This window comes from Boleophthalmus pectinirostris, unplaced genomic scaffold (genome assembly GCF_026225935.1).
Source record: "Boleophthalmus pectinirostris isolate CB_2022bp ecotype Guang Dong unplaced genomic scaffold, ASM2622593v1 HiC_scaffold_23, whole genome shotgun sequence".
Classification (NCBI taxonomy): Eukaryota; Metazoa; Chordata; class Actinopteri; order Gobiiformes; family Gobiidae; genus Boleophthalmus; species Boleophthalmus pectinirostris.
In genome coordinates this window covers 18,979,725-19,001,276 of record NW_026571207.1, presented here as the reverse complement: position 1 = coordinate 19,001,276, position 21,552 = coordinate 18,979,725, and the positions used below count along the sequence as shown (strand labels likewise).

At 37.9% G+C, this 21,552-nt stretch overlaps 1 protein-coding gene across 1 annotated transcript in view; it reads left to right on the top strand.

Moving 5' to 3' along the window:
* atp11c (ATPase phospholipid transporting 11C) overlaps positions 1-21,552 on the top strand; it is a 33,642-nt gene that overhangs the window by 6,132 nt on the left and 5,958 nt on the right. Inside the window, exons 2-21 of the mRNA XM_055159200.1 lie at positions 10,219-10,338; positions 11,514-11,603; positions 15,113-15,193; positions 15,531-15,638; positions 15,793-15,921; positions 16,548-16,636; positions 17,049-17,099; positions 17,504-17,568; positions 17,659-17,740; positions 17,810-17,960; positions 18,067-18,264; positions 18,491-18,661; positions 19,035-19,264; positions 19,348-19,419; positions 19,500-19,573; positions 19,657-19,760; positions 19,842-20,023; positions 20,111-20,377; positions 20,479-20,656; positions 20,744-20,846. Coding sequence (XP_055015175.1) covers positions 10,219-10,338; positions 11,514-11,603; positions 15,113-15,193; positions 15,531-15,638; positions 15,793-15,921; positions 16,548-16,636; positions 17,049-17,099; positions 17,504-17,568; positions 17,659-17,740; positions 17,810-17,960; positions 18,067-18,264; positions 18,491-18,661; positions 19,035-19,264; positions 19,348-19,419; positions 19,500-19,573; positions 19,657-19,760; positions 19,842-20,023; positions 20,111-20,377; positions 20,479-20,656; positions 20,744-20,846 — 2,545 coding nt within the window. The remainder of the gene's footprint in view (positions 1-10,218; positions 10,339-11,513; positions 11,604-15,112; positions 15,194-15,530; positions 15,639-15,792; positions 15,922-16,547; positions 16,637-17,048; positions 17,100-17,503; positions 17,569-17,658; positions 17,741-17,809; positions 17,961-18,066; positions 18,265-18,490; positions 18,662-19,034; positions 19,265-19,347; positions 19,420-19,499; positions 19,574-19,656; positions 19,761-19,841; positions 20,024-20,110; positions 20,378-20,478; positions 20,657-20,743; positions 20,847-21,552) is intronic.

Below are 21,552 nucleotides of genomic sequence, written 5' to 3'. Positions count from 1 at the left end.
TATGAACCGGTGACGTTCATGACATTCTAGAAAATAATATCATAATTGCAAATGGTGGTCAAGGGCTTATTAAAATATTTGAAAGAAAAAGTGAAACGTTGTTATCTTTTATTAGATTTTCACAGGTGTGTCTTTAGGCCTGTTATTATAATTATGATATCAACTTATCATTCAGTAAATAAGATGGAACAGTCATTTTGGTCAATATTTATCATAGGTACTTTTTCTTTGTACTAGTGGGAACTATTTGTAATTTTCCTGTACTTTGACAACATTTGAGCTGTGGATGGTTGAGTAACTAACTTCTATGTCTCATAAATACAAACTAACTACTAATGTGTTTCATTGTTATTATGGGGATCATGGTTTTTAACAATATTATATTTTTAAAATATTGGGTATGGGGTGTTGTAGTCAGTTATCGTCTATATTTTGTTGTTGTGACAGTGCTACTTGTCATATAAATCTTTTAACTTTAAGTCCATTCTTCTAATAAATATCGTGTATATGGCTGGTATAATTTCATTACCTTTTGAAGCAATTGCTTATTTATGCTGAAGATAGAAGATTTTGGTGGTAGTTTTTTTTTTCATGTGGATAGTTCCAGTAATTAGGAATTGGTATAAGTATCTGCATTTGTAAAAGTTTTAAATATGGGTAGTTTAAAATACCTACCCATTGTCTGTATGGATGAAGAATTGTGATCAGCGGTCTGTGCAGCAGTATAAACTCAATGAGACCTAAGACATGGTTCTGTGAACTGGTAGATAGAGGCGAGCTATGCATTTTGATCATTAGTCTCTTTTCCTTACTGCGCACTGTCTAAGTATGATTAATTAAAGAGCAATTACATGGAGTGTAGCCTGCTGCTGTATTAATGATAATGTCATCAGTAGAATGTAGCTGACATGGACACTTTTGAAGCTTGTCAGCATTCAGTTGGACAGGAAATGGCTTTGTTACTTTGACCATCCACCAAGCTCAAATGAAACTATGAATTGAACTGTTAAATTATAGAGCGTGACAGGTTTTCATTACTAATTCCGTCATTTGATGAGATGGTACCTGTGGTAAATACTTAACATTTGTATCAACGTCAAGGTGGAGTTAGTGAAAAGTTTTGTTTTTTTATCACAGGAAGTGGAGATGAGTAACTTACAGGAAGTAGAGCTGTGTTTTTAAGTTTGTATTTGTATTTGTTAAATAACAAAAAAAAAAATTGTGCAGAATTGTCCTTTTGGTGCTCTTCAGTGTTGGGACCAGTCTCAAAAACAAAGTAGGAAAAAACTGAGGCACTCAAAAAGTACAAAATAATTAATAGCCTTTAATACCACATGGCAGATAAAGTTAAAATCACATCAACGTGTTTTGGCCCTTCAGCCTTCATCAGGGCAAACTCGAGATGGATATCACAATGCAGATTTAAAGTAATAGGTGTAGATCACATGTTCACATTGGGCCGGCCCACAGTCCCCTGATGCATGATGGGACATGTAGGCTGAACAAATTTTAGTTACAAGCTATTCAAGTTCAAATATAATACAAGATATAAATAGTACAATTCAGTTCAAATTCACAGCAACTGAACATATTAAAGAAACAATAAGAGGAGGAAATAAACTGAAAAAAATTTATTACAGAGAGAGTCCTACTGGATCTACTCTCAAGGCCACCCAGTTTCCAGGACTCAGTGGAAAGCTAGATTTCTCCCCCTTCCATTTAAACCACAAGCTTTAAATGTGTAATCAATTCTTATTTTACATCTTCATTTCCATGAAACTGTTTAAGACTAGCCCTTTAATATATTATACAAATTATAGTTATATCTGTAGTACTTTAGAATTTTTGCAATATATATATTCTTATACTATGTATCTTTTTGTACTGTGTATTTTTATACTATATATCTTTCTATGTATTGGTTGTTGGGATTTGTGCTATTTATATCTTATATTATATTTGAACTTGAATAGCTTGTAACTAAAATTAGTTCAGCCTACATGTCCCATCATGCATCAGGGGACTGTGGGCCAGCCCACTGTGAACATGTGACCTACACTTATTACTTTAAATCTGCACTGTGATATCCATCTCAGGTTTGCCCTGATGAAGGCTGAAGGGCCGAAACACGTTGGCGTGATTTTAACTTTATCTGCCATGTGGTATTAAAGGCTTTTAATTATTTTGTACTTTTGAGTGCCTCGGTTTTTTCATACTTTGTATTTGAGCTTTGACTATTGTTTGCAGTTTTGTTGCAAGGTAACAGTTAAGGAATTGTCTCTACTTATATCTGAAATGTTGTCAGTCTAAACAGGAAGTAAAATCATAAATTATATAAATATATATGTAAATATATATATATATATATATATATATGTATATATATATATATATATATATATATATATATATATATATATATATATATATATATATATATATATATATATATATAATAATATAATATATAAGCAAAGACCTTTAGTAGAATCTTAAATATAGTAATATTGGCTACATTTTAGCGAAATGAGTAGTCTAAATGGTCATATGCACTTTAGGTTAGCTCTAAACCATAGAAAAGGAAGCTCATGTGTCTTTAAAAGTGTGTCTGTTTGTCTCACAAATAGAAGAGAGTAGTGCAGTGCTTGGCTGGGGGAAAAAAAAAAAAAAAAAAACATCCTCCATTTATGGCCACTGTACTTGCGATTGTCTTTAATTATACATTCATGTGTGACAAGGCAGCAGTCTTTTCCTAGGCTGAAAGGGTTTTAAACATTAACTGTGCTTGGTTTCACCTCAAGAACAATGACAGAGAAGCAGAAAGTGTCCTGACCACTCGGACCATAGGGACAAAGGTTAGGCTTCTGGAGGAACATAATCTCTAAGCCAAAAACAAAGCCTCATGTCATTGAGGATTTAGTCTCATAAACCAGTTAACAAGTAACTTGTAAAGCATGTAAATGCAGAAGTGGATTCAGACCAGTGTTCCTGTGTCGTAAACATCTTTCCAGGCTCTAATGTCTTACAAACATGCTAATTTTGGTCTGACAGCTATAGACTGGTGTCAGCATTGTGTCATGTGCTTACACATTTCCTTTCTCTTGTGATGCACGTTTCAACTCACGATTTGAAGCATTTCTGGTTTTTATGTAGTCTGTTTTCTTGATGCAATTAAATAAATAATAGTGCAAATGCATTGTAGACCAGTGCCAGCCCAAAGTGCAGTCCAGGCAGTGTCTGGTACGGCTGCAGGGATGCCTCAAGAACAAAGGGCCCTTGCTTATAGCTACAAGAGCTCCTCAGGCTCAGCTCCATTCTCATCTGTGCATAAGGCTGTTCATCACAGTGCAAACAGTGGGCTGAGCTGATATGGCATCTCTATTTAAATAATGGAGGTAACTCCTCTTATAGCTTTACTCTGACAACAGACAGTATTGATTTCTGATACTGTGTATTAGTTTAAATGGCTTTAGAAAGTGGAGGCATTTTGTTTTATGGCTGTGGTTGGCTGGTTCCTGCATTGCAGTCCCATGTGTCAGAATGTGTATGTGGTAAGTGTATCCACTCATTTTCTTACTGAGGACACTGCTCCTCACGCTTCAGTAGTTGTTTTGTTTTTGTCAGTTTGGACTTTCCATAACCATTTTTTTTTTTAAAGTTCCTCCTTTTTTTGTACTGTACACACCAGTTCTAAGTCTTACTTGCAAATCTGGAGAGCTGTTATCAGGTTTGTGGCATAAATCATGTTTGTGTCACTTAAAGATTTTTCTTCAATCATAAAACTTATACTTTGAGATGAGTTCAAGGAGACACATTAGCTACTTGAATTCAAAAGACAGCGATCTAATAAAGTTGACCTAATATTTATGAGAGTTGTATTTTAGTAATCTTTTGAATGTGTGTCCTAAGTGTCCATATTCAAAGGAGCATTGATTTCTCGTGGGGTTTATTGTTCCTCCATTTAAATTCTCTTACATTATACCTAGCCCTATACAATGTCCTTTTTTCTGTGGAGCAATAACAGATAATGATTCTAGACTGTGTGCTAGATAATGCTTACCTGCATTGGCTAGACAAAGACAGGAACTATATCAACAATTGTGATAAAACAGATTATAAAAGACCAGTATAAACAGGAAGATTATATACCAGATTATTAAACAGAGGAGATGTAACAGAAAAGTCCCAGATCATCATTATGAAGCAAATGAGGCGAGGAGGTTTGTGGTTGTTGCGATGTAGTAGTTTGTGATATTTTAAGCATGCAAAAACTTATACCTTCATAATACCAAATATTTGGAGTTTTTTAAACAATGATTTGCATCTGTGTTCTTTCAGATGTTTTCTTTTTTTCTCAACTAAAATTAATTTATTTAGTTCAACAACACATATCAGATTAGTAGTGCAATCACCTGTGCTGCCAGACTCTTTATTTGCTCTCTTCATTGAACTGTGGAGGTTCTTCTGAAACTTCACTTCATTGTAAGTTTTGCATCTGATACAGATACAGACACACAGAGCTTTGTCAGCCACGCTTCATGAGTCCCTGATGCAGCTCTCGGTCTCGCTCCACCAGGGGGATGTTAATTAAAGGCAAACTTGCTGAATCCATTGTAGAGTCCTGCTTGTGGTATATTTAGTAACAAACCTAAAGTTAGTGAGCACTCAGCACATTAAGATTAGACACTTAAAGCAAATGGGGAGGAAAAAGTAGCTACCGGTCAATGATTTTTTTTTCTATATTTAGAAAGTAGCATAGTGTAATTGCTTGGGTGATAGAGATGAATACTGACTAGGTATGCACATTCTGCCCACATTTGAGAATTATTGAAAAACCTATCAACACACGCAATGTGAAAGTAAGTAACACTTGCCTTGAACCTCTGACCCTAACTCAACATTGCATTAAATATGATGTAGTCTTTAATATGATTTATTTTACGTGACTAAAGTCACATTACAATTATGCTTGTGGTATTTCCTTATAATATACAAAATCTTAAAGCTATGAATAGCAATTAATAACCAAATATTTGTGAACATGAGTTGTCTTTATATGTATAACCTTTAGGGCAGGGCAAAGCCATGTAGCATAATTTATCATCACATCAGAAAAAAAAAAGGCAATAAGTAATAATTGATCATGTATCTGTTGCTTGACAAATTTAGTGCCATTAGTGCTAACTTGCTCAGTTGATATTATGAATAAGTTTTAGCCTCTGCGATGTCCCAGCAGTCAATGTTAAAGCTGCTCTCGGGGGGTGCTAGGAGGGGGTCTCGACCAGGGTGCCAATCTGTGTAAGATCACCACTGACTGCAATAATGGTATATAGAAGATCATGATGGCTGGGACATCTTCTGTGAGACTCTGGTGTATGCTTGGCTCTTACTGTGCACTTAATACAATTTAGCAGACGTTAACTTCAAATTCTAATTCTCAGTTTTCTGTAAGACGGGACTGCACAATTAATCAAATAAGATCTAATGATTTATTATAGACCTTTACTTTAATACCAGGATACCACATTGAAATTCCAAATCTTATGTTTTCAGTTGTGATAGAAACTGGAGCACATTCTCATGGGAAACATGCAAACATTACAGGTCCCTCAAAATGTGTGACTTTTTTTGCTTTAGGGCAACAGCCACTGCATCACCAGTTTAATCAATTACCTGACGCAAGTCTATATGAGCAACAACTCAATGAATACTAAAGATTGTGTGGTTGTTTTTTGCCACAGAAATGACACAGAGTGAGTGTATTTGGCAGAAATGCTGTTCCAGCTTCAGAGAAGTCAACGGGGGTGTTCTTGGCGGGCTGCCTCTCCTGGGGCTGCTTGTTGTTTGATATAGAAAACCTGGATGTACTTGTGTCCTTGGCTGTGTTTGTACTTCCTCTCACTCATTCCTCATCTCTCTCTGTATTCGTTGTATGGCAGCTACTCTGTCCAGTCCTGCTGGACTTGAGTCAGAGCGGCCTATTGTGAAGTGGATGTAAGCTTTGATAGTCATATTAAGGTGTGAATGTGGCTGCTCATATACAGGACACCATTATGTAAGACTGGTAGAACTCATTTAATTCCTATCCCCTTCAGAATATTTTCTTTGCTCTTAATTGCAGAACATACATAGTTTATTTTCTTGTTAATAAAGATGGTATCTTGGCTCCAGATTGTAGAGGCTTCTTTGATATCACAGTTTGAGTGGCTTGTGGTCCACATGGCCAAAATTCATATATTGTGTGGCTCTGGTCCAGTATGAAGAAATAATGATCCTCTGTCCTCTAAGCCGACATGAAGAGGACCCTAATCGGAGCTGTTGATCTGTATACTGGAGATAGACTGATATATAGTTTGGCTGATATATCAGGCAGATTCTTGCACGTTTATTGACTACTGGCCTTAAATCTCCAGCAGTGGCCGATATTTGTTTGGCCCAACCAGCTGCTTAAATATGCATAAATAATATATGTATAAAGATTAATTTGAGCACACAGTGCAAAGGTGGTATTGCAAAATAGCTCTCTTATCCAATTTGTAGTAAAAAGGTTGTAGATAATCTACCAAATCCAAATTGAATAATTTGGGGAAAAATATCAAAAGCTGCCTTACATAGGGATCATTTCACACCATCCATCCATTTTCTTCCACTTATCCGGGGCCGGGTCGCGGGGGCAGCAGTCTGAGAAGGGACTCCCAGACTTCCTTCACCCCAGACACGTCCTCCAGCTCCTCTGAGGGAACCCCGAGGCGTTCCCAGGCCAACCGAGAGACATAGTCCCTCCAGCGTGTCCTGGGTCTTCCCTGGGGCCTCCTTCCAGTGGGACATGCCCGGAACACCTCCTGAGGGAGGCGCCCAGGAAGAATCTGGAACAGATGCCCGAGCCACCTCAACTGGCTCCTCTCGACGTCCGCCTCCGATTCCCCAGCCTTGGCTTCCTCCTCGGAAGATGTGACGGTGGGATTGAGGAGATCCTCAAAGTATTCCTTCCACCGCTGGACAACGTTCCCAGTCGGGGTCAACAGCTCTCCTCCCGCACTGTAAACAGTGTTGGTGAAGAATTGCTTCCCCCTCCTGAGGTGCCGGACGGTTTACCAGAATCTCTTTGAGGCCATCCGATAGTCCTCCTCCATGGCCTCCCCGAACTCCTCCCAGCTCAGAGTTTTTGCCACTGCGACCACACGGGCCACAGCACGCTTGGCCCGTGGTGTTTGTTATGGACAAACTGTGACTAACACATAAGTCCAATAACAGAACATCGCTTGGGTTCAGATCAGGGAGGCTGTTCCTCCCAATCACCCTTCTCCAAGTGTCACTGTCGTTGCCCACGTGGGCGTTGAAGTCCCCCAGTAGAACTATTTCATTCCACGCCATTTCATCAAATTTCCAGAAAATCTCACGCTTCATGTTTTTTTAAAAATTTGAAAAAATTACCAGCTGGTCCCTTACTATCATGTACTACCCCTACTCTGTGTTCAAATAACATCTTTCGAAAGTTTGGTATCTCAACTCATTGTCATTTTATATGAACTTAAAAATGAAAAAAAACAAACAAAACTCATTCATTTCCGTTGGCGTACCATTTTTAGCCCCTTTTTAAACCTACTTGTAGGTGTCAAAGACCCTTAAATTTTTTTGAGAATCAAGATATGTACTAGGTCTGTAAAAAAAAAATCACCAAATGTTGAAAATTTTAAATAGGTTATGTGTGAGGGTCCTGTTAAAAACAAGAAAATGCAACATGGTCCGATTTTCACATGTAATTTATGGCATGTGGGTAGTGATAAAAAAATGTTGAATAATTTTTGTTTGAAGGACCAGAAAAAGACCTTTTATATGGTACCAAACATATGTATTTTATGAAGCTCCTTCAATTTTTAATTGTATCTTGAACATTTGCATTTGACATGATGTGTTACAAGATATCTAAAAACTGAGAACACAGAACATGTACGTCTTATTCGTCAGTATCGGTAGGCACATCTTCATAAACCCGCAGTCGGTCCCGAAGCGTTTTGATTTTCTGGCCGAGGTCACGGCAGCAGGGACAGTCCCCATAAGCTTGACAAATCCTGCAATTTTCCTTAAATGGACAACCATTTAAGGCTCCATAAGACTTTCTTTACCTGCTCAGGCAATCCGAACATGATAGGGAACTGTTTCCTCACTTCTTGGCTGCTTCCAGATGTTTGAGTTCCTTGCACACCAAAATCTATTGTAACGTTTGCATAGTCTTGAACATCAGTGTGCCGTCCACAGTGTCCACAACTAACAGAAGACAATATCATATTGTTGAACATGACTTGATTGTTTCTTTAATATGAGAATAAGCTACAGCTGTTTTCTTGGATGTCAGATAACTTGTCACAAATACCTTGTCAGATACCTTGTCACATCAAAATTATTATCAAACCATTTTATTCAGTCTTTAAATGTTTAGTGACCTTAGCTGCTGGAATAAAACATAGTGCATGGTCACTGTATGCTCGTGTCATTATGTCTTGCACTATGACCGAAACCTAAAAAATGCAAATGTTCAAGATATAATTAAAAATTGAAGGAGCTAAAATACATATGTTTGGTACCATATGAAAGGTCTTTTTCTGGTCTTTCAAAGAAAAATTATTGCACTTTTATCACTACCCACATGCCATAAATTACATGTGAAAATTGGACCATGTTGCGTTTTCTTGTTTTTAACAGGACCCTCACACATAACCTATTTAAAATTTTCAACATTTGGTGATTTTTTTTTTAACAGTCCTAGTACATATCTTGATTCTCAAAAAAATTTAAGGGTCTTTGACACCTACAAATAGGTTTAAAAAGGGGCTAAAAATGGTATGCCACGGAAATGAACAATTTTTATTTTATTTTTTTCATTTTTAAGTTCATATAAAATGACAATGAGTTGAGATACCAAACCTTCGATAGATGTTATTTGAAAATTTCAGCTCTCTGTGTGTGATACTTGCGGAGATATCAACCTGTGACAATGGCTGAGAAAAAATTACGTGCATTTTGGGCCCGTAAATTGACACATACTCCCCTCACTAAATGAGTTGTAACTTAAAAAGTATTGATGGAAAATCACTAAAAATTCACAGGGTTGGTACATGATAGGGACTATTTGGTAATTTTTTCAAAATTTTTTGAGATTGAAGTGTGTGGACCATTTGTTGAAATGGCGTGGATTGACCCATACCCATTGGCTGTTGGTTGCGCTGGATTATAAACAATTGGCATTGACCATGAAAAAATCGATCTCTACTGCATAGTACTTATTGTATTTCTTTACAACTGTAGGACATTATGTCATCATAATGGGCTGAACATTTTAGGGAAAATATCTAATTAAATTTTTTCTGGCAAGCTTTGTGATTGTGATTAGTTTGGGATTTAAATTTTAATTATGGTCAAAATTCATATTTTTTGAGAACATATTTGTACAGATTGGGGTTGTGTGGGAGAACATTATGGTACTTCAAAAAGTGTGGTCTTTGCAATTTTTAGTCTTTATTTTTTTGCAATTTAATCTTGAAAAGAAAACAAAATATTTCATGTTTAAAACATTGTATCAATAACTGTGATTCTCAATATAAAACAACCCCTCTCTCTGTAAGAGGTGCTATAATATCTGCAGTGTATCTATAAAGAAATGTCCCTGTTTGTCTTGTGATTCTGCCTTTTAAGGGTGAGGAATGCCCTGTACATGCTGTTTTGAAGCGAGTCCAGCTCTTGCCTGGCTGCTGGTTGATCTCCTGAGGACTACAGTCCTATGTGTGACTGTGTGTGTGGTGTGTCAGCATTTGTATGTGTCTGTGCCATCTGTACGAGCAGGAAACACCCCCATAAATCTGACTGCAGCAGATTTCTCAGGGCCACTTTTATTACTCTGAATGTGTATTATAGATGAGTGACCACCTGGAAATGAAAGTTTTTGCTCAATCATTTCTTCTCTTTGACCTGGGTCTTTCCACTGTGTGCTGTATGTACTTGTAGTGAACATTCCCAGAAGAGTGCCCCTTTAATTTACTGCTCCACAATGGAAATACTAATCTCTTAATGGTGCAACTCCAGCTGCAATTAAGGCCACATCTAAAAGCAGCCTTCCTACTCATACAACAAAGCATTCCCTTGTCTTTTTCTTAACTGCATTTTGATGACTTTAGCATGAATAAAATATTACTTACATGTGTTTCTCTGCTTTCTCTGTAGCTTGGAGGGGATGAAAGAAGAGTGGACAGCAGGACTGTTTATGTGGGTCATCACTCAAGTCCAGACAGTGAGGGGTTCATCCCGCCAAAGTTCTGTGACAACAGAATAGTGTCCTCCAAGGTAAATACCACAAGCATACTAGGTTTAACCTACTGAAAGCAAGTGAAACATACTTTATGCATATCTTTTAACCCATTGCCATATTTTGAGATTAAATTGCCATTTATACATTTTGGTATTACCAGATACCACCAGTGTTTGCAGTTGATAAACATAATATAATCATTTTTATAAATGCTTTTGTAAAAATATGTGATGATCATTTCAAAAGTAACAATTATTATGATCAATTAATCCAATGAGTTATTGCAGCACTAAGATACTTGGTTTCTCACAACCTCCTTTAGGTACTATAGTGTCTCTGTAGTTATTATACCTAACACTTACTGGTCACTCTCTACCTTTAACAAACTGCTCTAAGCTGCTCCCGTCCCTGTCGTCTGCTCCTCCTGCTGCCTCCAGGTTTGTCTTGGCATCCTGCTGGTGTGATTATTTGTCTGTCACTGGGTGTAGCATTGAAATACATGGCTGCTTTTAATGTTCTGGTAGATTAATCACCTCAGCCCAGTGTTGGTGCTAGGATGAGGTGTGTGGACATGAGGGACTAAAGTCGTGGTGAATGCAAATCTGTGAGTAAGAATCTAGTGACAGAACTGATAAACCAGCCATTACAATTAAATGTCTTCCTAATAACCCCAGGTGCATTATTAATTCTCCTTCCTATTTACTTCCACATACAGGTCCTCATAGTGTTGTGGTTATAACAGACAGATCATACACAGACACACAGACAGAGAGACACACACACAAACACACACACCTCATGCTCGTCTTTCTCATTACTTCTCTCGTTTCTTTCCAAATGAGATGGGCTCTTCTGCTGCTGCTGCATTTTGCCTCTACCAGTGCAGACTCCCTCCTTTTACACTCTGTTTTGCACTTTCTGTGTGAAATACAGTATGTGCTGCTTGTGCAGATCCTGCCGATACTTGAGAGCTCCCAAACAGGTTGCATTGAGCTGTGCTGCTCTGAGGAATATATGCAGATAAGTCATGCTACAGCCATTTACTATTTACAAGAAAGACAGCTACTAATATTTTTTTGATCAGCGAAATCTCCAATTTGTCCTTGTTCTCCTTGACCCATACAAACATAAAAACCTTTTCCCTACTACTTGTAGTTGTTGTAAGGAATCATTTGTGTATGTGACTTACTTTGTTTTCTTCTCTCTACAGTATACAGTGTGGAACTTTCTACCAAAGAATCTTTTTGAACAATTCAGAAGAATCGCCAATTTCTACTTTCTTATCATCTTTCTGGTTCAGGTGAGGACAGGGGTCTCTTGACAAAACAGACATAAAAGACAAAATGGGGGTCTTCCATGAAGTGAGATTAAGCCAAAGCCTAGAATTACAAAAGAAAAAACAAAACAAAAAAAGCATAAGTGACTTCATAGTGCAATAAATATGTACAATATTTATGTAGAGGAGAGAACTCCGCTGATCAGAATCAATCAAACAGCTAAAGGAATACCGTCATGTTTTGGCCTTACACATGTTTGTTTACACATGGCTTAAACCTGTTTGGCCATTTTTACACACCTGGACATCACCAAAACACTGAGATATAATTTCTGCTTTTATTTTTTGTAATCTCCAGTCACCAACTACATAATTAACTGAATTTGTTTTAAATTATTTCTTTAAAATTTTTTTAATGAGTGAATCTGAAGAGGTTAATGGTCACCTTTTGTGGTACACTCAGTTCCCTCCCTTTAGTATTCTGGAATCTCTGTAAGCACACATGCTTCTAAAAACAGCCCCGGGACTTACTCATCACTCTCCAGCCCCAAAATGAGTGGGATAAGCTCCGGTCATCCATGACCCCTTATTGTAGTGCTCCTCAGTACTCATGGTCATTACCTGTTTGTACACATTGATTATTGTATGACATGGAGTATGACTTGTTCTGGTTCAGTTGATTGAAGATGAATATCTTAAATGCTTTGTTTGAAATGGATATATAAAGTGTAGTTTGCATTCATAAATTAGAGATTAGAGAAGTGGGCCATTGCTCATTTTGTTGGAGTGACAGATGGATTTTTTTAAGTGGTATCTTACGTAAGAAGATTTTTGTACAAACTCAAACTTAGAGGTGTTGTTTAGGTAGTGTTGACTGTTACCATATCTGGAAAGGGTTTTTAAAATTGAACCATAGATGTTGACAGAAAGTAATTAGTGCCATCTTTTTTCCCAAGCCCAGTGATTTTTGCTTCCACCTGCTGCAGCTTCTCCATCACTACATGACACATCATTGCACATATATAGAAATCCTAAGCTTAGCCCTGATGCCTAACAGTCCTCTTGTGTAAACAGATGTTAATTTTAAAAGAAATTTCCTCCCAACTTTCTTTGCTGGAGTACCGCAAGGTTCAGTACCGGGCCAATCCTATTCAGTCTATATACTTACAAAAATTTAATGTAGGAAAAAAAACAAAAACATTTAAACGCTAATGACAAAGGCAGGACTAAATGCACATGCAAAAACAAACTAATAAAAGACAGCACTGCTGTTTTAACCCCAAACCTCAACACCAAAGTAGTGAAATAATCTTTGATTCTAATTAAGATATTAAATCACTTGCAAATATTTCGCTTTTGGTCTGTGTTTAGTGAGTGTACAATACCCATTCTGACCTAAAACTGAAGTTAGGTTGACTATTGAATCCAACCTTTGCCAGTATATTGAGCAAGTATGACTCGTTGGGTGGATTTTTACCCAAGCATCTTTCTTTCTTAATTTTTCTTAATCCACTCTCTTGAAAGATGCTTTGGTCTAACCATTGAGTTCCCCACATGCTGCTGACAATTATATCACAGACTGACAATTTGAGAAAAACAGGTACTTCAAATAGAAAAACACTAAATTCCCGAGAGCTCTCAATGCTAATTCTCACCAACAACTAAATGTCACGCATCCTCCAGTTGGCTGTTGTCATACTGTCTATTTTCCTTCCCCTTCTATCTGCTTCTATCACACATGCCCCCCATCTCTCTGCAGCACAGCTCTTGCTTACGTCAGCAGCCAGGAAGCCCTCTTGTTCTTTGGTGTGCCGCAAATAGACACAGCCAGATAAAAAAGCACCACTCTGTCCTAAAAATAGCCCTGTGTATTTTTGCTTGAATTTGTCCAAAAGGGAATAGTTTACAAAGAGAGGGGATCGTGATGAGGCTAAATGGGGAAAGTGGAGGGGAGGGGGGCTCTTAGTGTGGGAGGATGCGCTGGCTAGAAGGGGGACTCCTGGGAAGTGGTGTCTGACGCTCTGTGGCACACTTGCCTGTGCAGCAGAGGGGCTCAGTGCAGCTCTCACACATCAAGACTGCTCATGTTCAGTGTAACGCTGAGATTTAATGAGATGCCCTTTTAACAGAGAAAGGTATTTACCAACTGAAATTTTAGTGTGGATGATTATATTAATATTCAATAATGTTTGCTACATTTGATGTAGGGGAAGATATGTATAAAAAAGAAAATCAAGGAATGTGTAATAAAAAAAGATCTGATTAAGAAAAAGAAAAAAAATTTACACTGCAATCTTGAAATAAATTGTTATTTTTATACTTTTGTGTAGACATCTTATTGTACATTCATGTTTGTGATACTAGAATGATTTACAGGCATATCCCTGGCCACCAATTGGGGCACTGGCACATTGTAGTTTGGCTTGGTGCTTGAGGATATTTTCTTTGGGAAAACAAGGTCATTTTTATGCATTTGTTATGCATTTGTGTTCCTTCTGCAGGGTGCCATAATGTCTTGCTTCTATCTTCTATGTTACGTACATGTAGTATTGTAACCATTGGGCATCACTTTGTTTTACAACATGTGGTCCTTAGAGAATATGGCCTCACCCAGATTACAGGTCTCCCATGACCAGACTACACTGAACCGTCTCTAGAGGAGCGTCTTAATCCAGTATCTCCAAAGCCTGAGGCAGGGCTCTGACTTCAGCCCTGTCCTTATATTCACCCTCTGCTTTATGTAGGTCCACTTTTGCCTCCAATGATTTCACTTCTGTGTTTCACCAAAGGAGCCAAAATGGACAAATATCCTACACAAACATTTATGGCTGATTTGTTAGGTTAGTTTTTCTATTCTGTGGAATTGCAGTAGATTTCTTTTCAGACACTGAAAATGACTTCTGTGGTGTTTGGTTTGTGGAGAATAGATCCAACAGCATTGTAAGCACAGGTGAGGGAAAACTAATGTGTCATAACACACACCATGCTGATGTCTATCTGACAGTGAGTAATGTTCCTGGTCAGAATACTAACGACTGGAGTGTCGGCTCTAAGCGCAGTCTGGCTCAAATGGAGCACATGCTTCATGCTGCAAGATCACAAATACCAGAGTAAATCCATCTTATGCTGGTGCAGAGGGACTCAGTGGCACAGATGACCATTTGTATACTGGGGTTTAGCTGTGAACTGTAAGCTGGACTGGTTACTGGTTCTTTGGGATTACCTGACTGCTCAATGCAGCACATTTTTGTGTTGGCCCACTCCAGGCCTTGGCAAAAAACAGTCTTTGGAATGCCTGCGCATTAAGCACTCTTTCCTGCGCCAAGATGGTTAGAAGTCTGTCTGCAACATCCACAAAAAGTTTAATGTCTCTCACTAATAAAATAATTGCTAACAAAGAAATGAGCTACACCCTGTGTTCAGTGACTGGGCCTTTCATAAACCTAAAATCTCTGCCACAAAACTATATCTTTCCTTGTATGAGTTTATATGTAACATATGCTGATTAACTGTTCTGTTTGCTTTGCCCATAGGTGATAGTGGACACACCCACCAGCCCAGTCACCAGTGGCCTACCTTTATTTTTTGTCATAACAGTTACTGCTATAAAGCAGGTAAGATTGTTTTGTAATGCTCTTGGTGGCTCATTTCAATAACAGTTACTTTTCCCATCACTCATGTGTGACGCATTCTCTTCAAGGCCTGGTATTTGTGCTCTGTGGTTGTTATACATTGTGATGAATCAAAAATGTGCTAGAGATACTCCTATTTTTTCAATATTTTTTTGCAGATACAATTACAGCCGCTATACCCAGATACTGGTCGATACTAAAACTTGTATCTGAAATTACATACCGATACTGAGAAAGAAAACACATACATTTTAGTATTATGATAACACAATTATCATGCTATCAAATTGCATTTATATTTGCATTCATTTTTTTGTAGGGGTATGAAGACTGGCTTCGACACAAGGCTGATAATGAAGTTAATAAGTACCTTGTAACTGTTCTACAAGATGGTCAAAGAATACGGACAGAGAGTGAAAAGATCAAGGTATGATCACGACCATCTTCAAGTGGTCATATATTCCTGTCATGCAATATTCTATGTACTTATTATTTTGATAAATAATAATAGTGTTAGCCATGATGGAGTCTTACAAACATAACTTGCATGCTGAAAGGAGAATATTATGTGTGTCTGACAGGTGGGAGATGTGGTAGAGGTGGAGGAAGATGAGACCTTTCCCTGTGATCTGATTCTGCTTCAGTCCAGCCGTGATGATGACACATGCTTTGTTACCACTGCAAGTCTGGATGGAGAGTCCAATCATAAAGTAAGATTACCCACCATTTCAAATCTACCTCCATGCACAACACATTGACATGTCAAGGCCCTATTTTACGGATGATGCTGATGGAGTAATAGTAATGGTAATGGTGTAGGGGGCTGAGTGTTGGTCTCGGAAATGTTCACAAAGCTCTTCAGAGTGTAGGGCATATCACCTCTTCCAATCACTATGATCTATTCCATCCTACTGACTACTTTTTATCTGCTTGGCATATGAGAACAAGAATCTAAAGATTTTATTTTTTCAAAGTAACACTCATGGATGTATTCTTGCCATGCTCACCACTGAATCGATGGAACTGGAGCCTGGATATGGGATGCTCTATCTCGGTGAATAAAGCTATATTCCAGAATAAGATGCTGAAAGGAGTGGTGTCCTGCAGCCTTTTAAAACAAGCATTCAGTTATCCAGCCAAACTGGTAATAGTTTCTTGTGGCTCAGCTGTCATAGATTACCTAGAAAATGCAACAGCTCTACTAAAACAAACCACAAAACAGTGTCTCTAATGTCTACATGATGCAATATAATGATGCAAGGACTTCATTAGAACATTTTAAGAGACCAGTTGACCTATGGACATTGTGTCACTTTCTCCTCTTGTTGTTTTCCAGACACACTACACAGTGCCAGACACTGAGAAGGATCTGGAATCTCTCAGCGCCACAATCGAGTGTGAACAGCCTCAGCCTGACCTTTACAAGTACGAGTTGGTCACATGACCCCAACAACAGTTTGTCATATTGTTGTGTGGAAACATTTATAGCTTCAGTATAATGTTAGTATAATATAGACAGTTACACTGCAGCACATTGTGGTCTTCTAGACTTAAAATGATGCAATGCACTGCTCCTTGTTGTTTAACAATGTTGCTGTGTGCATACAAAGAACTCTGTTCCATGAAATTTTGCAAAAGTATCTTGTTTATGAATTAGTCAAAAGATAGATATTTAAATGACTCATTTGACATGCCTTAATTACCTTAATTGTGCTGACAAGTACCACTGACCATCTGTAGTTATTTGTCCAAAACTGTGATCTTGAGATCATATAAAATATAAATTCAATTTGGATGGTGTGGTGATGATGACCATTTTTGTGTGTTTTTATTTCAGATTTGTTGGCCGCATGCATATTTATAAAAACAATCAAGAGCCTATAGTGAGGTGAGAGCATTCAAACTCCTGGCAGCTTTGTATGAAAGCACATTCATAATACTCTACTTAATCACTCACTTGTTTTTTGTTTGCATCAACAAATCATTATTCCATTGATCCACGATGGGATACAAGCATTAAAATTAAAATTGGTTGGCAGAACTTCAGCCACAGCCTCTAAAGTGCTCCCATGGGCATTTGTTATTGACTTTTTTGTGAAATGCCATACAAAAAATCCCAACGTCCTTCTCAAGAACTCTGAGCGTGGTGTGAGCCCAGACTGTATCATACTGTCACAGCAGTTTTGGGGTGGATGGCAGCCCCACTCTAGGCATCCATTTAGGAAACACAGTGGGGGGTTGTATCAATTTGGCATCACTGCACTGTTTGATGTGCTGTTGTGGTTTGTGTAGGTCACTGGGTCCAGAAAATCTATTGCTGAAAGGTGCAACTTTAAAGAATACTCAGAAAATCTGTGGTAAGTCTGTCAAGTTTGATGATGACTGTATAATTCTTATGTAGAGCACTGTCTAGTAACTATTACTCTTACCTTGTTAATTTCCCAAAGGTGTAGCAGTTTACACTGGTATGGAAACAAAAATGGCTCTCAACTATCAAGGAAAATCTCAAAAGCGTTCTGTTGTGGAGAAGTAAGAATAGTAAAATACTGTTGCACTTTGATAACTGAGAATGACAATTAATTGGTCCATCAATGCCAGGTCTATCAATGCCTTCCTTTTGGTTTACCTCTGTATATTGGTGAGCAAAGCTCTTGTCTGCACAACACTCAAGTATGTGTGGCAGGGCAAGCCTGGACAGGATGAGCCCTGGTACAATGAGAAAACCCAAAGAGAGAAGGACACCAATCTGGTAAGCTCTAGCTGTGTGATGACAGCTATGTATTCCATCCATTACATGTACATTGTGTCATTTTTGTGTGTTACACATTTGTAAATTAACATATATTTCCCTGCAGTACCTGAAAATGTTCACTGACTTCCTGTCCTTCATGGTGCTCTTCAACTTCATTATCCCTGTGTCTATGTATGTGACGGTGGAGATGCAGAAGTTTCTGGGATCTTTTTTCATTACATGGGACAAAGATTTCTTTGACAGTGAAATAAAAGAAGGAGCACTGGTTAATACATCAGACCTCAATGAGGAGCTTGGACAGGTAATAAAAGATTCACTTTATGTTTCACATGCTTTATGCTTTTGTTGTTTCTAATGTGCCATATGTGCTAAAACTGTTGTATAGTCTATAGTTAGCAACAGTCTTCAAAATCATTCACAAGCTGTCACACTTGGCTTACAAGATAATTACTGAAAATTCTAGCATGTAATTTAAATTGATCTGATGATTAATTGCCTCATCTTAACTGCCTTTTAACATTCTTTAGGTGGAGTATGTCTTCACAGACAAGACTGGTACCCTTACTCAAAATAATATGGAGTTCATAGAGTGCTGCATAGATGGCTTTCAGTATAAGCATCGTGATGCAAGTTCAGAGCTGGATGGCTTCTGTGTCACAGACGGACCTGTGAGCATACTACAGCAGAAAGCTGGCAGGGTGAGTGCTGTGGTGCCCTTCCTCCTGTTGGACAAGTCAAACAAGCGACAACATATGGCCATTACACAGTCGGTGTTCAGACCCCTCTCAGGTCACTCATGCAGTCTTCTGCACATGTCACCATATGCACATAGCGTGAAGTAGAAGCAAAGTGCTCTTGGCATAACACTTGATAATGTCATCAAATCCTAAACTACTTCAGTTTATCTTGACACAATGTGAGTTTGACTTAGTTTTGACTGTATGTTGTACGTACTATAATACAAAATAAATTCACAATGTGTAAATATATACAAAATTAACTTTTCTCCTAATGTTTGCCACCTGTATTCATCATTCCTTAAAAAAGTTATAAAATTTGCTCTGATTTTAGGAGAAGGAAGAGTTGTTTCTGCGTGCGCTCTGCCTGTGTCACACAGTTCAGGTGAAAGAGTCCACAGAGCCATGTCCCGATCAGGTGGATGGTCTGAATAACCAGGTGGACTGTTTAGGAATAGATGGAGACACTTTGGGAATAGATGGAGAGCTGTCGCACACTCAGGAGCAGAGAGGCTTTATCGCCTCCTCTCCTGATGAGATCGCGCTGGTGAAGGGGGCCATGAGGTACTTTATTATTTTGATTATGAACTATTAACTGTGTACAGAAAATGTATTTGAAACTTGCAGTATATTGCTTTTATTTGCAGATATGGCTTTACATTTCTGGGTCTAGAGAGCAAAACAATGAAAATACTAAATAGGAACAATGATGTAGAAAGGTAAGGGCTAACTTCAAAACATATAACATTTTCTCAGTTTACAGAGTAGCAGCAATAATTTACTTCTTTGCACCCTAAAGATATGAACTGCTTCACGTGTTGAACTTTGACCCAGTGAGGAGACGGATGAGTGTAATAGTTCGATCATCATCAGGTTAGTAGAACATTCACTGTATTTTATTGATAGTTGGAGAAGGTGGTTCTTTTTTGCATCCACTGTTTCTGCATTTTGTGCAGGTGACACACTGCTTTTCTGCAAAGGAGCAGACTCTTCCATTTTTCCTCGTGTCAGACAGGAGGAAGTTGAGAGGATACGCCTGCATGTGGAGCGTAATGCTACAGTGGGTACCTAATGTCATTGTAATATTGTAACTTGAATTCTAGTTTTCAGGGTTTTTAATATAATTATGACTGCTCTACAGGAGGGATACCGCACCCTTTGTGTCGCCTACAAGCTCCTGAGTGAAGGAGAGTACGCTCAGGCAGATGCAGGACTGAGAGAAGCCAGGTTAGCCCTGCAGGACAGAGAGGAGAAGCTCATGGCTGTGTACAACCAGGTGGAGACAGGGATGAGTCTCATAGGAGCCACTGCTGTTGAAGACCGGTTAGTTACATTGGAATTTAGCTCAGTCAACCTTACTCATTGACTATTATAGTTACATGCACCAAATATACTTGCAATATCTTACAGCCTACAAGAGGAAGCAGCAGAAACAATGGAGGCTCTGCAGGGTGCGGGCATGAAAGTTTGGGTCTTAACGGGAGACAAAATGGAGACAGCCAAGTCCACCTGTTATGCATGCCGCCTGTTTCAGAAGAACACAGAGCTCTTGGAGCTTACAGTGCGAACGCTGGATGATGAAGTTAGAAGACGTGAGGAGAAACTTCACGAGCTGCTGCTAGAATACCATAAGAAAGCTGTTCAAGATGCACCACCAGCCAAAGCAGGCATCACCAGGTTTGGAATAGATCCTATAAAAGTACTATTATTTTGATGTATATACTGTATATTTATGAATATCTAAATTTTAACTCAATGTCTTGACTCTTTACTCATAGGAGCTGGTCTTCTGCTAGCCAAGACTATGGTTTTATTGTTGATGGGGCATCTTTATCAATGATTCTGAACTCTTCCCCTGACTCTAGCAACAGTCGCTACAAGAACCTATTTCTGCAAATTTGCCAAAACTGTACAGCTGTGCTTTGCTGCCGTATGGCTCCTTTACAGAAAGCACAGGTTAGTAGATGAATGGAAGTTTAATCAGATTTACTGTACATGAAATATTTATATGAAATAGTATTTCATGTTCATTTTATTATTAAGATTGTGAAGATGGTGAAAAACTCCAAGGGGAGCCCAATTACACTCTCCATTGGTGATGGTGCAAATGACGTCAGCATGATTTTGGAGGCCCACGTCGGCATTGGTGAGAAGTAAAGTCTGAAAGCTTGTAAAAAATTATTTCTCACTTAATATTAATTATTTAAAACAAATATTATATATAACTTGGGACGGGTATACATTTGAAATGGACAATGAGTGAAAAAAAATGTATAAAAAGAGATGGGAAGTTCTTAAATAATTTTTACTGTTTACTTTTGTGCATTTGTATGCTAATCTTTTTTTTTTATGCCAATTTAGTAATAATTAATGACTTATAACTTAAAAATATATGACCAAAATCAAATAGATGTAGTCACACAAATATTTTTTTATCCATATAAAAGATGAATAAATACAATCAAATTTAAAGTAGTGACCTAGTTGTGTTATTAACTATGGACAGTAGTGATGTAAAATATAGTTAATAATAAAAAAAATCCTTAAAACAAAAAAGATAACAAAAATAAATATTAATATTAATAACAATAATATATTGTTATTGTTAATAAATAAATACATTTTAAAAAAGGAAAGAAAAAAGGGGGAAAGAAAAAGAAAATACCTTTAAAATTATGTATAGTTAAAAGTAATAAAATTACACGATGAAAGGAAATGATGGCGAAAATAATAGTTAAGCATAGTGACTAAAAGTGCTTTTTAAAAATGGGGGGGTGTTACATTTGTGTGTGTGTTTAAGGTGAGGGTGGGTTAGGGGTGAGGGACTTTATGAGGTTTGTTTTTGTGTCTTG